Source organism: Sarcophilus harrisii, chromosome 3 (assembly GCF_902635505.1).
Source record: "Sarcophilus harrisii chromosome 3, mSarHar1.11, whole genome shotgun sequence".
Taxonomy (NCBI): domain Eukaryota; kingdom Metazoa; phylum Chordata; class Mammalia; order Dasyuromorphia; family Dasyuridae; genus Sarcophilus; species Sarcophilus harrisii.
In genome coordinates, this window is record NC_045428.1 from 416,569,518 (window position 1) to 416,581,992 (window position 12,475).

Sequence of the window (12,475 nt, forward strand, 5' to 3'; positions counted from 1 at the left end):
CAAGATAGCTTGCTTTATAGGCAATAGGTTCCAATGAGAAAGAGAACAGAAAAGTTGGAAAACTTTCTGTTCTTTCAATTACAAAGCATACTGGAGGATTAAAATTAGAGAAACAAACAAGACCAGCTCAAGAAAGTAAATGATGAGATTTAAACCAGTTTATTTTTCTATACATGTGCCCCTAATTTTAACAGGATTCAAGATGACAATGTTAATCCCAATCTTTGCAATACAAATGGAACTAATATTTCAACTTTCAGACACTCAGTTTCTGAACCTGCAAAATGCAGAAGTCTGTATAAGCCCCTTTCTACTTGGAACATTTTGGGAAATTGTAATAAAAAAACTATTATCAACATAGAGATTGTATTTTAAAAATACAATGGTATTTTATGTCGTACAGTATTTTAATATAACATACAGTAAAAATAACCCAATAAGTTGGACTATACTTGGGAAACATTATTTGTAATCTTTTCATTTGTAAATCTGACTTATACAGAAAGGGTTATATTGGGGGAGGGAGATAAAAGAGTGAGTAGTGAGAGATGTAGTGGCAAAAGCATCAATAAGATATTTTTAAAAAACAAAGAGAAAATAAAAAGTTCACGAAGGAAGTCAAAACAGCAATTCTTACGCTATCAGGACAAAAATTTTATTGCTTCAGCAAAAAAAATAATAATATTAAATAAATATTTTTAAAGCTGATGCTTTCATACACAATCCAAAGTTTTTTATATGAAGAAATGCCCATTTTGTCATAGTTAAACTGATTTTTTAAAAAAAGAAAGAAAATCTAGATTTTAAAAAATCCTAAGCATCAATGTTCCAAAATACTATATACAGAGAATATTTTTTTTATTAGCTCATGTCATTGGTTCTTTTTTGGGTCCCTGTATCAATCATCTTACAAGCCTTTCTTCAACTGCAAAATGTGAGGGAATGATGAGGAACTTTAAAATACAAGCTGTGGAAAAAAAACATTCAAGCTCAAAGACAGTTAAGAGAAAGCTGGCATAGATAGCCAAATTCTGATACCTCTGAATCAAGGGAAAAATAATACAAGCAACAAAGAAAAAAAAAATTCAAATATGGTAGAGCCACAATTAGAATCAATCATACAAGACCTAGCAGCGACTACATTAAAAGACTGCAAATCTTGGAATACTATATAATGAAGAACAAAAGAACTAAAATTATAGGCAAAAACACCTTATGCAGCAAAGTAAAGCATAATCCTGAACATACACACAAAAAATGGATATTCAATTAATTGTCAGAATTTTGTTGCACACGCGCGCACACGCACACATACACACACAAAGCCACAAACCTGACTCTGAACTTAATAGAAAATTTGATATATAAGAACTAAGTGAAATGCATGGTGAACATCAAAGACCAATTTCAAAGGACTCAATGAGAATTATTTATATTTTATACATGGAGATGTAAACCATATGTCTAAGATTGTCATTAGTAATTGGGTATTCAAAAGGAAGACTGGGGTAAAGCCAAGTATGAAGTGATTCTAAAAAGCAAAACTGTGGAGGAAAAGGTTAAAAAAAATTCAACAAATCAGTAATTATGTCATGTGAATGAGAGCAAGAAGAGAGAGAAGGACACGTTAGGTAATAATAGCAAGGCAGCAGAGGAATCAATAAATGAAAAATAAGAAATACACACAAACATAATGACAATGATCAAGAGTAGAATTTATCAGGGAAAAAGGGGTTAGTAATCATTGATCTCAAAGCTAAAAAACATTTAATCAAAAAAGAAAAAATATATATAGTGGGAAATCACTCTATAGGCTAAACATTAATCAATATTGTTTTAAATTATTTAAAACAAATAGTATATGGTTGGAATATTGCTGTGTTACAGGAAATGATGAATTGGTATATTTAGAAAAATATGGAAAGTCTTGAATGTATAAAGGATGTTACCCACCTTCAAAGAAAGAGAGAACAAACAAGATTTTTGTAGACGTACATAAATTTATGCATGTATATATGTATGATTGCATGTATGTGTATATATGTGCTTATACATATAAAAGTGTGTGTATATATATATATATATATGTATAGCAATACACTCACACATATATCTTTGCTTAATTATAACCTTGGGGAAACAGGAGGGAAAGAAAAGGAAGGAAAAAGAAGAAAGTAAAAGTGCACAGCAGAGAATAGAAGAAAACCTACAAAGAGGAAAATAAAAGATGGACAGTGTTGAATACAATGTATAGTATTTATTACATAGGCTCTCTTGAAATGGACATTTATTGTCTCTTATTTTGAATTCTTTCTTATGTTTCAATGTGCATATGGCATTTTTTTTTTTTTTAGAGAAAAGAGGAAAAAAAAAAGGAAGAGAGAGAAGTAAAGAAGAAATAAACGAAGAAAAACAGGAAAAGAGAGAGGAGGATCCCATAATCATTAATTCATTTATAACAGCATCTTCTCAGGAGAGTAAAGGACCAGAAATACAATAGACTGGGAAACCTCCTGATAAACTATTAGGACATGAAGTTACTGACATTACTGAGCTCTAAGGAAGGATGACTAGTAACAAAACAGAAAAGTAAGGGAAGATTCATAAACTGTCACAGTAATTTAAGTAGTATGAAGAAAGTAGATAAAATGCGTATAAGAAAGTAAATAAAAAAAATAAATAAACCCTAATTGACTAATATACAATTATAACAAACCTGGCCCTATGGTCCAGGCCCATAGGTGTAGAATGCTGCTTATACTGTTAAAGTGGTTTGATGTGTTTGGTTTAGTTTTGCAGAAATGCTTTCTTCTTTTTACATTACAAGGATGGCTCCATGGAGAAAGTAGTGGGAAAGAATACATAAAGGTGATACAAAAATAAAATCTCAATGAAAATAACACTTTAAAAATAAAAATAACCATTTACTATTAACAATAAACTACAATCACGTGAAAAGACCAAACAATTTCTAAGTCGCACACAGATTTAAAGGGCATATGTCCACTCTGACTTTTTTTTTCTTGCAGTACTTAAAGGATTAATAAAAATAGATTGTTTACACTTGAGGCCAGGAAAATCCCAGATGCTTTTCCTAAATTAGCATAGCTAATTCGATAAAACTCCACATACCACCCAGCTGGCTTGCTTACTGATTAACCTGTTACCTAATAAATAATTTTCAAGCACTTGGAAATAAAGATCTTTGCAATGAAGAGACCATGTGTAGTATATGTAACTAAGCACGCAGAGACTATATATTTTTAAATGCATATTAAACAAAATGCACAAATCCCATATATTTTATGACTGCGGTCCAAATGGCAACACTCTTTTTACTAGACACCAGTTGCTCATATTCTCACCAAAATCAACTATATTTATTTGTGAACATGTTTTACTCCTCCCCCAAATCCCTCTTGTCCACATGAGCTCCTTGAGGGCAGGGCTCTATTTCATTCATCTTAGGATCTTTAGGTGCTTGGCAGTATGTAAATATTCCATGTAAACATCTGTTGAATCAGGTCAACTGGCATATTAAACACAATAGGCAGCCCCATATCTATCATCTTTTTGTCAAACTCAGACAATAAATGTTAAATTCTTTCTAAATTGTCCCAAAACTTGAATGGTTTTTTAATGAAGTGGGCTCAAATACATTGAATGTCAGGTTTCTGATTTCAATCATGTCTCTTCATCTTCACAGTTAAAAAAAAAAAAAAAAAAAACTCCCATAAAATTTCAACTTCCTTGAGACAAAGATAATAAAGCTGCATGCTGTTTGATTCACATTTAAGATAATTTAGGCAAAATGGGAGAAAAATATTTTTTAAAAGATGCTCCAGATTACAAGCAATATAATTACCTGTTTCTCCCCATAATGTATCTGTACTATTGACATCTACTTCATATTCCTTTTCCATTCCCAGCAAGCACTGGACCACCTGTCAAAAACAGGTAATTTAATAAGTAATAACAGTATAAGGGCTTATTATATCCCATGAATCACAAGAGAGAGAATTTCAGAAACCATCACTAAACACTCAGCATTATTTTTCATGTAAAGAAGGATAAAACATTAGCAAAACAGATTTTAAAAACAAATCTTAAAATAATGCTAGTCTTTATTAAGAACTAAAGCAATAACCTTTCAGAATAGATATTCCTAGAATTTTAGGATTCTATGAAACTCCATTATGATTCTAAATACAACAGGTGAATCAACAAAAAACACTTCCAATCATACAAAGTACTGTTTCTTAAGAGTAGGATTAAATTTGTTTTTCCATAAGGAGAGCTAAATTTAATATATTTCTTCACTACAAGTAAAACTTAAGTAGCATCGCTAGTTCATTACTCTATAGAAAAACATTTTCTCTTTCCCTATAGGAATCTTTCCATTCAAGAGGGCTTTAAGCTTTCCCACTGTTCTCAAAAGAGCACAGGCAGAAAGTAGCACTGTCTTTGAGATCAATTGAAGTGTCCACATACTGAACTATTGGCCTGTCGATGTAATGAGGTGGAATTGGCTGCTTTCACCTCATCAACTATGATGGGAACTAGAAAGACGTGAAGGGAGGAGAACTTTTATTAGCATGAAGGAATCTCTGATTCCCCCTCAAGTTTCACAGCCCATAACCCTCAACTCATTTGGTAAAAGAGTACTAAATTTTAAATCAAATAGTTACTAGGTATGTCAAGTTTTTCCTTGCACAGCATTCCTTCCAGGGTGATTTAAATATGCAGTGATAAGGATTAATTTAGAGGGGTACAACCACAGCAAATTCTGTTTACCCTTTTTCTTGAGCTGGATTTTGAAATCTTAGCTAGCATTGAGTAAAAAAATTTTAAATCGGTAAAAAAGTTCATGCTTTTGTATATCCATCTACAACGTGTAATTGTGTGTATATGCATGTGTGAATACACAGAGGAAATGGGATAATATGTGTGTACAGTTTTGAGGAAAGGTTAGCACAATCTGTTTTATAAAACATACTGAGAAAGTCAATCTGTCAAAATGTAGTAATTGTTAAATACTAGAGATTAAAAAAACAAAGAAATGCTATAAATTAAAAAAAAAAAACAAGGTGAATACATTGGATTAATAGGGATGGGAAGGGCAGGAAGAGAAATTTAATTCAAGTTTAGATTTAGATAGAAATATGAGCAAATGAAGCCTGGGATAAGCAGGACTCTGTTTACAAAGTTCAAGTTCTCAATTTGAGCTATAAGTAACATTAGTGGAACATCTTTAAACAGTCCAGATTATATTTTCTTTTTTTTAGATTTAAAAGTTCTGTGCTGTTTTCCCTCAAATACTGACAACAATGATCCTCATAGCCTTTCCATGCTTTGAAGTCAAGTATTCATGAGCCATTTTAGAATTGAGATTCAACATGCTTAGTCTCATATTCCTAATGGACCAAAAAAGAGGGGATGGGGATGGAAGGGAAGGTGGAATTACTAAGGCAAAAAGAGTCAAAGAAGGAAAAGAGAGGAGGGAAGAAAGAACTGAGCAGAATGAGAGCAAAGGCAGATGTCGGCTTTACTTGCCTGGTTAATAAACAAAAAATAAGATTAAAAGTTACTATGGCTTCAAAGTTACCCTAATGTGTTTCTGAATTGTGTGCCTTCATTGAGTATTCACCTTGTGGGAGTTTCATGTAACAAAAAAATAAATGTGTGAAAATCAATCAAGAGTCTACATTAAAAAAAAAAAATCCTAAATTTTTCACTTTGTTTTTATATGTCACAGGGATTGCACTTAGTAAAATGGGTTTCTCATGGAAAATGCTGGCTAAAAATGGGTTCTCTTATGAGACTAGAAGGGAAAAAGAGATGACTCTTGTAGCTCCAAGTTTGGAAGAATTTTTTTTCCAACAAAATCAGCACTTACCTCACTGTGACCCATACTAGAGGCTGCAGTCAATGCCTGCTGAAGAGCCTGGCTTTTCTTTAACATGTTTTGTGGATGAGTATTTGCTGCCCAGTCACAATTCAGCAAGTATTTAAGGATGTCACAGTGTCCCCTTAAAGCACTATGTACTAATGCACACTGGCCTTTCTTGTCCAGGTGATCAATCTGCAGTAGTAAAGGAGAAAGAAGAGAACCACAACATTTGAGTGTTTTTCTTCTGAAAGGATTATAAGTGTACTGTGATTAAAAAAAAAGACACGTTTCAGAAAAGATTTAATGAACTCAAATTACAATTCAAATACATTAAAGGCCCCTCTTTATTTTAAAGCAGTCACCTTGACTCTTTTTGTAAATTTTAACCTTTTTTCTGTAATGCATGCAATATTCCCAAAATAATGAATCATAAATTCACATTTCTATGGCTTCGAGTTATCATCTGTATAAAAAATTAATTAGGAAGAATCTGTGTGATTGTAAGCAAAAATCAGTTTCCCAAGATGCTCTTCGTCTCACTTTCTTCATCTATTTTCTCTATGAAGTTAGAGAATTGCGCTCGATAATCTCTAAAGATCTCCTCTTGGCTTTAAACTTCTGAACTATGAGGAATCATCCAAAATTTTTCCTTACTCCATAACTCACCAAACCAATATAATTTTTAAATTCCTATACAAAATCTAATGTAGAGCTTCAAATTTGTTGGCACATTTGTGTCTCAATTTGCTTAGACATTTGGATCTGGGAGTTAGCTTAGCTATGTTTCCATGCTCGCCAGCAAAAACCAGGATAGTGACATGGAAGGAGTGGAAAAGATAAATATTTATTTATTTATTTAATATAACTTTTTATTGACAGAAGCCATGCCAGGGTAATTTTTTTACAATATTATTCCTTGCACTCATTTCTGTTCCAATTTTTCTCTTCTATCCCTCCACCTCCTCCCGTAGATGGCAAGCAGTCCTATATATGTTGAATATGTCGCAGTATATCCCATAAGATAAGTATTTTAATAGCACTTCATAGGGTCATAAAATAGTATCTATTCTCACTCCAAAGTTTACCAAAGTAGATGCTTCCTAAATATAATAGAATCAAAAGTAGGCAAAACCCAAAAGCTCTTGGTTTAGTGATCCTATCTCAGAACTTATAAGCCATAAGGTTTTAAGTGACAATAGAATATATGAGATAGTCTTTTGCATTCTAAGAACTTATGTCCCCAGATATATGGATAACAAATTACATTATCTTTTAAATCTATCTCACTTAGTAATTTATGAGCCAGGTCATGGGATAAAACTACCTTAAATTTCTCTTAAATGTACTTTGCCTTTATAAGAAACTGTAGACACACTACAAAACTATAATCAAGGCCCCTAAAAAAGGCCTATGGCTCAAATAAATGCTTGGCCATACCAGTCTGATGGCAAAAAGACACAGCACATCAACTATCCAGAAAGAAAGAGGAAGGAAATAGGCATTAATTAAGTACCTACTATGTTCCAAGCACTGTGCAAAGTGCTTTTTATAAATATCTCACTTGATCCTTCACAACAGTCCCGGGGAGTAGATGCTATTTATTATCCCTATTTTACAGTTGAGGAAACTGAGGCAAAAAGAAGTTAAGTGACCTGCTCATTGTCACACAGATATAATTATTCAAAGTTACTCAACTCAGTCTATATAAAATGATCTTTACCAATTACCTGCCTCCATGACTTTGTACCTTGGACATGGAACATTGTCTTTTTCCTTTGTAACATTCAGAATGTCTTCCTATCCCTTAGAGCCTAATTCAAAAATACTCTTCCCATGAAATGTCCCTTGAGCCCTCCTTTAGGAATAAGCTTCTCTCCTGAATCTCACAAAGTACATTTTTGTTTTCTCTGCACATACTATAAAATGTCAAGCAGTAAAACCATCTCTGCTTCTTATACCTCTTCCTTACTGGCATGTAAGCTCCATGAAAGCAGGTACAACTCTGTAACACCACTGTCTGCCTTTGCCCTCCACAAGTATTTAAAATTCTTCATTAAATTGAATACCAATTTACAGCTTTACAAAAGAGGATTTCAGATTCACAGATCTATAGCAAACAGAGCAGCCTTAGCAGCCATCTAGTGCAATCGGTGCCTGAAGGGAATCCCTACTTTAACATGAGTCCGTTACCCTTGCCTTGAAGTTAAAGGCTTCCCCTCCAACCAAAGGGAATCAAACAGCTTCACAGTAGCCCAGTTTACTTTTGGACAATTATAATTCTTAGAAAACTGTTTCCAACTTAAGTCTAAATTGGTTTCTGTGTAACTCCTGGCCACTGCTTTTAATTCTACCCAGTGGAGACAAAGGCCTAATCCCCTGTCTATAGACAGCCTTTCAAATACTTGAACCTGGCCATTACATTTCCCCCCAAATCTTTTCTTTGTCAAGCTAAATGAAAGGGCTAGCACTTATACAGTGCTTTAAGATTTGCAAGGCACTCTATAAGTATTATTTCCTTTCACTCTCACAATCCTGGGGATAGGTCCTATTATTCATCACATTTTAGAGCAGAGAAAATGAGTTAGATGGCACAGTGGATAGAGTGCTCGGATTGGAGTCTGAAAGGTCTGTATCTAAATCCAACCTGAGACATTTACCAGCTGTGTGATGCCCTGGGCATAGAACTTAGCTTGTGTGCCTCAGTTTCCTCAACTGGGAAGTAAAAGCACCTAACTCCCAAGGTTGTTGTGAGGTTGAATAAGTGGAATTTATAAAGATTTATTAACCCAATGCCTGACACGCAAACAGTTAATGTTTGTTCTCTTCCCTTTCCATTGTACCACTTGACTTCAGTTCTTTCAGTCTATCTACCTTTCACTAACATAGACCCTTCTCTATATGGTATCCCACTTATTGATGTCTTTAAACTCTGGTACCCAGAAAGGAAAACTAACATTCTAGATGAGATCTGACAAAAACAGAGGGGAGTGTGATTTTCTCTTTTTTATTCCTAGCAATTATACTTCTCTTAATGCTCCTTCCCAAAAGGTTAGCTTTTGAATGATATTACAAAAACAATACATTCTTAGCAGAGTTCATTTTAATGTACCTTAAAAGACTAATATCTAAAACTGAAAAATGAAGGATAATTAAATATTCTGACAGAACCTTATAGAACTTGCAGTCAACTTGGGTACTATGCTGGGTTAGATGTCAAGCTATCCAGGCAGCTGAAAAAAAAAAAATTCCTAGCAGTGAAGCTAAATGCTTACAAATCCAGCTGCTGGCCACTTTTAGAGTAAACCAGACTCATCTTCAGTATTGTATCTCTTTTTGCAGATGAAGAAAAATATCCATTAATGAGCAATCCATATGGTGAATCTCTCTGATAACATATTTACAGCTTAGAATAATTGGAGCAGACAACTAACAATTCAAAATCTGCAATACAACCTGTTTTTTTGTTCATACTGCTGCTTTTTGATGGGGTCAAATTTTACAAAGCAAAGACAAAAGACTTATCTTGCATATTTAAAACACACACGGACACAGAGACACAAACACACACACCCCGCTTCCACGCTTCCAACCCTCCATTGTGGCAGGATCAAAAATGAGAAGAAATGGATCTGTATATATTCTCTGTGTATAAGTAATGTAATGAAAAAAATATATATATAATTTGCATGCTCCTGACACTTACCCTTGCTCCCTTTTTGGACAACAGAGAGACTATATTCATATGGCCAGCAGCTGCTGCATAGCAGAGTGGGGTCATGCCATTCTCTGACATCCCATCCAGGCAGGCCCCAAATTCCAACAGAAGAATGACCACTTCCTCATGGCCAAGGTGAGACTGGACACATAACACTGGGGCATTATTTAAAACTTCCGTCCTGTAGTTTACATTGGCTCCCCCCAGGATCAGGAGACGGCTTACCTATGGAGCAATTGCAAACAAGATTTGTGTATCTTATGTGTTTTTTTTTAAAATTCACCAACAATCCCTACATGTTCTCTTATTCCTTGATAAGAATGGAAACCTCACAACCCTTAAGAATATACTTTACTAAACATTCTCCTCATCCACTTAGTGCAATATGAGAGCTTATTATTCTTATAATGAAGTTACAAACAGATTTAAACAACTATGTAGCAAGAACAAGGCTATGGTACTGGACAAAAGAAAGGCATGTATGCTTTTCATTTATCAAGGAAAACAGAAGAAGGGTTTTGCTAAAAGAAAAAAGGCAAAGATTTTTAGTTTGCCCCTGAGACTATGACTGCTGAACACATTCCAATGAGGCAAGCTGTTTGTTTGGCAAGTCGCTACATCATCACCTATAAAGTAATTCTGCTACAGATGTTGTTGAAAGTTGCTGGTCTACAGAGAAACTCCTTTTTTTTTTTTCTAATAGCATTAACTAGCTTAACACCAGTCAGAATTCATGAAAAACTAGCCACTCCTTTATGCTTATTTCAATTTCATTTTTTGGATGGAAAATGCTCTATAGGTTCACAAATCTATGGGCTAAACAACAACAAATAAACTACAAAGCAATCAGTCAAAAAATACAAGACATTTCAACAAAAACTTTATAGTATGAAGGCAGAAAATCAAATTTCAAAATGCATATAAAAAAAAGAGAATAATCTCTTCTACAGTAAGACCCATAGCAAAGTTGGTCACATATTGTGTGACTGATAAAACTTAAATTTTTAAAAGCATCAAAAAAATTAAATATGGCAAAGTCATACCTAATGTGAACTGTTACATTTGTGGAAAATGGCACTGAGAAGTAGATAAGTTTTTTATGAAATGATGCAATGCAAAGTAGGCAGAAAACAGAAGAGCAAGTTATATAATGAACACAATAATATAAAGGAAAACAACACTAAGAAAATTCAGAATTTGGATCAATGCAGTGCCTAATTGTGATTTAGGAGGAGTAATGGTGAAACACGTTTTGCAACCATAAGCAAAAAGGAGGTGGATTAGAGGAGTGGAATGAGGTAGGAATTTGCAAATGTCACTCATGTGCTGGTTCTGCTTAATCTCACTTGTGGGGTTTGAGTTGGATAGAGGGGGAGGAGTAATTGAAAATGATGGAAAAAAAGAAAGAACATCAATAAAATATTTTTTAAACTGCATCTGAAGTACAATGGAAATATGAATTCAAAACCCAATCATCAAGACATAACAACTTCAGGGCTACTGAAGAAATTAGAGACAGAAGTTAGAAACAGGTTACTTGCATGTTCATTTACCAGGAAAACAAGCCAAAAAGGAAAAGAGGAAAGAGTATGTGGCCATTACTTTGCAACTGTGCTCTTCCAAAAATTTAAACATGACACTGTGGCAACTTACAAATTATTTGTTTCCTTGGGGAATAGTCTATAAAATCTTAGTTATATTCTCTTCTCCCCTCTCCCCTCTACCCGTCCCCACTCCTTCTTCCTCCCCACCTCCTTCCTTATATATTACAATATAAAAGTGCCAAAAGCAATTAACTGATCAGTCTGTGAATAAGAAGTAATTAAATCAGGCCTTTTCTAGCAAGCAATCCTTTACCATTCATCATCATTTCTGTCTATCATAGAAGTGAAATCCCCATCTTCTGACACTGATCATGAATTCTCTAATCCCAGACATCCCCACTGTTACCTGGATCTTCAGTTGTTATTAGAAATAGGTACAATGCAGGTAAAGTCTATAGGAAGGAGCTATGTGCCAAGAAGCCTAGGTTATAGACAGAGGTCTATCACTGCTAACTAGCTGGGCAACCTTTCTTTGTGCTTTGGTTTCAAAACTAGAGAAAAAGGGGAAGGGAAAGACAATAAACATGTATATAGCACCTGCCAGATTTTGTGCTATACACTTAAAAAAACAAAAACAAATATTCTCGTTTGATAATAGGTTATCATCATTTAAATTATTATCTATCAAATTTGTAATCCACCCAATTAACAATAATTTAAGTTTTATCTTCAATTCTTTTAAATGTGTATTGAAATTCTTTCCCCAGATACAGATCAATGTCTTCAAGGTGGTCTAGTTTTTCTGAGGTCTTCAGCCTCACATCATTTATTCTTCTATATAATATCCTATATTTTCATTCATTTATACTTGGTATGCTTCCCAGAAAGGAAACACCTAATCACACTGATCCAGAATTGTTTTTCTTTTAATTGATAAGGGAAATTCATTTGGCCCATCATCTGATTTTATGAATCACTCTTTAAAAAGCTGAGTTCCATTTTTCATTCAATGTGCTCTTCCAAGAATGACATAATATTGGCCTTGAAAGGAATTTCAGCTCATGTAGTCCAGCAACAAGAAACTTGGCTTCTTCCATATCTGCCTTATAGATATGAAACGTTATGAGAATATAGTGTGCAAATTATTATGGTCAAGTTAAGTGTGATTCCAAATGGTAACATCTTAGAAAAGGATACTTAGTGAACATCTGGGAAGGGGTGGTGGAACACAGAAAAGACTCAGCATGGTTTCACCAAGAACAGATCAAGCCAGATGAGAGAAATCTAAAGCAGATTACAAAGATTGTAACAAAGAGAAAAACTTAC

General features: G+C 34.0%; 1 protein-coding gene across 3 annotated transcripts in view; it reads right to left on the reverse strand.

Annotated features, from left to right (window-relative positions):
• The window catches only part of TANC1 (tetratricopeptide repeat, ankyrin repeat and coiled-coil containing 1), a 246,801-nt gene that overhangs the window by 28,703 nt on the left and 205,623 nt on the right, over positions 1-12,475 (reverse strand). For all 3 annotated transcript variants that reach the window (XM_023499223.2, XM_012544742.3, XM_031960629.1), the window contains 3 exons: positions 9,594-9,830; positions 5,897-6,082; positions 3,866-3,944 (listed from right to left, as the gene is read on the reverse strand). In XM_023499223.2, the coding sequence (XP_023354991.1) occupies positions 3,866-3,944; positions 5,897-6,082; positions 9,594-9,830 (502 nt within the window). The remainder of the gene's footprint in view (positions 1-3,865; positions 3,945-5,896; positions 6,083-9,593; positions 9,831-12,475) is intronic.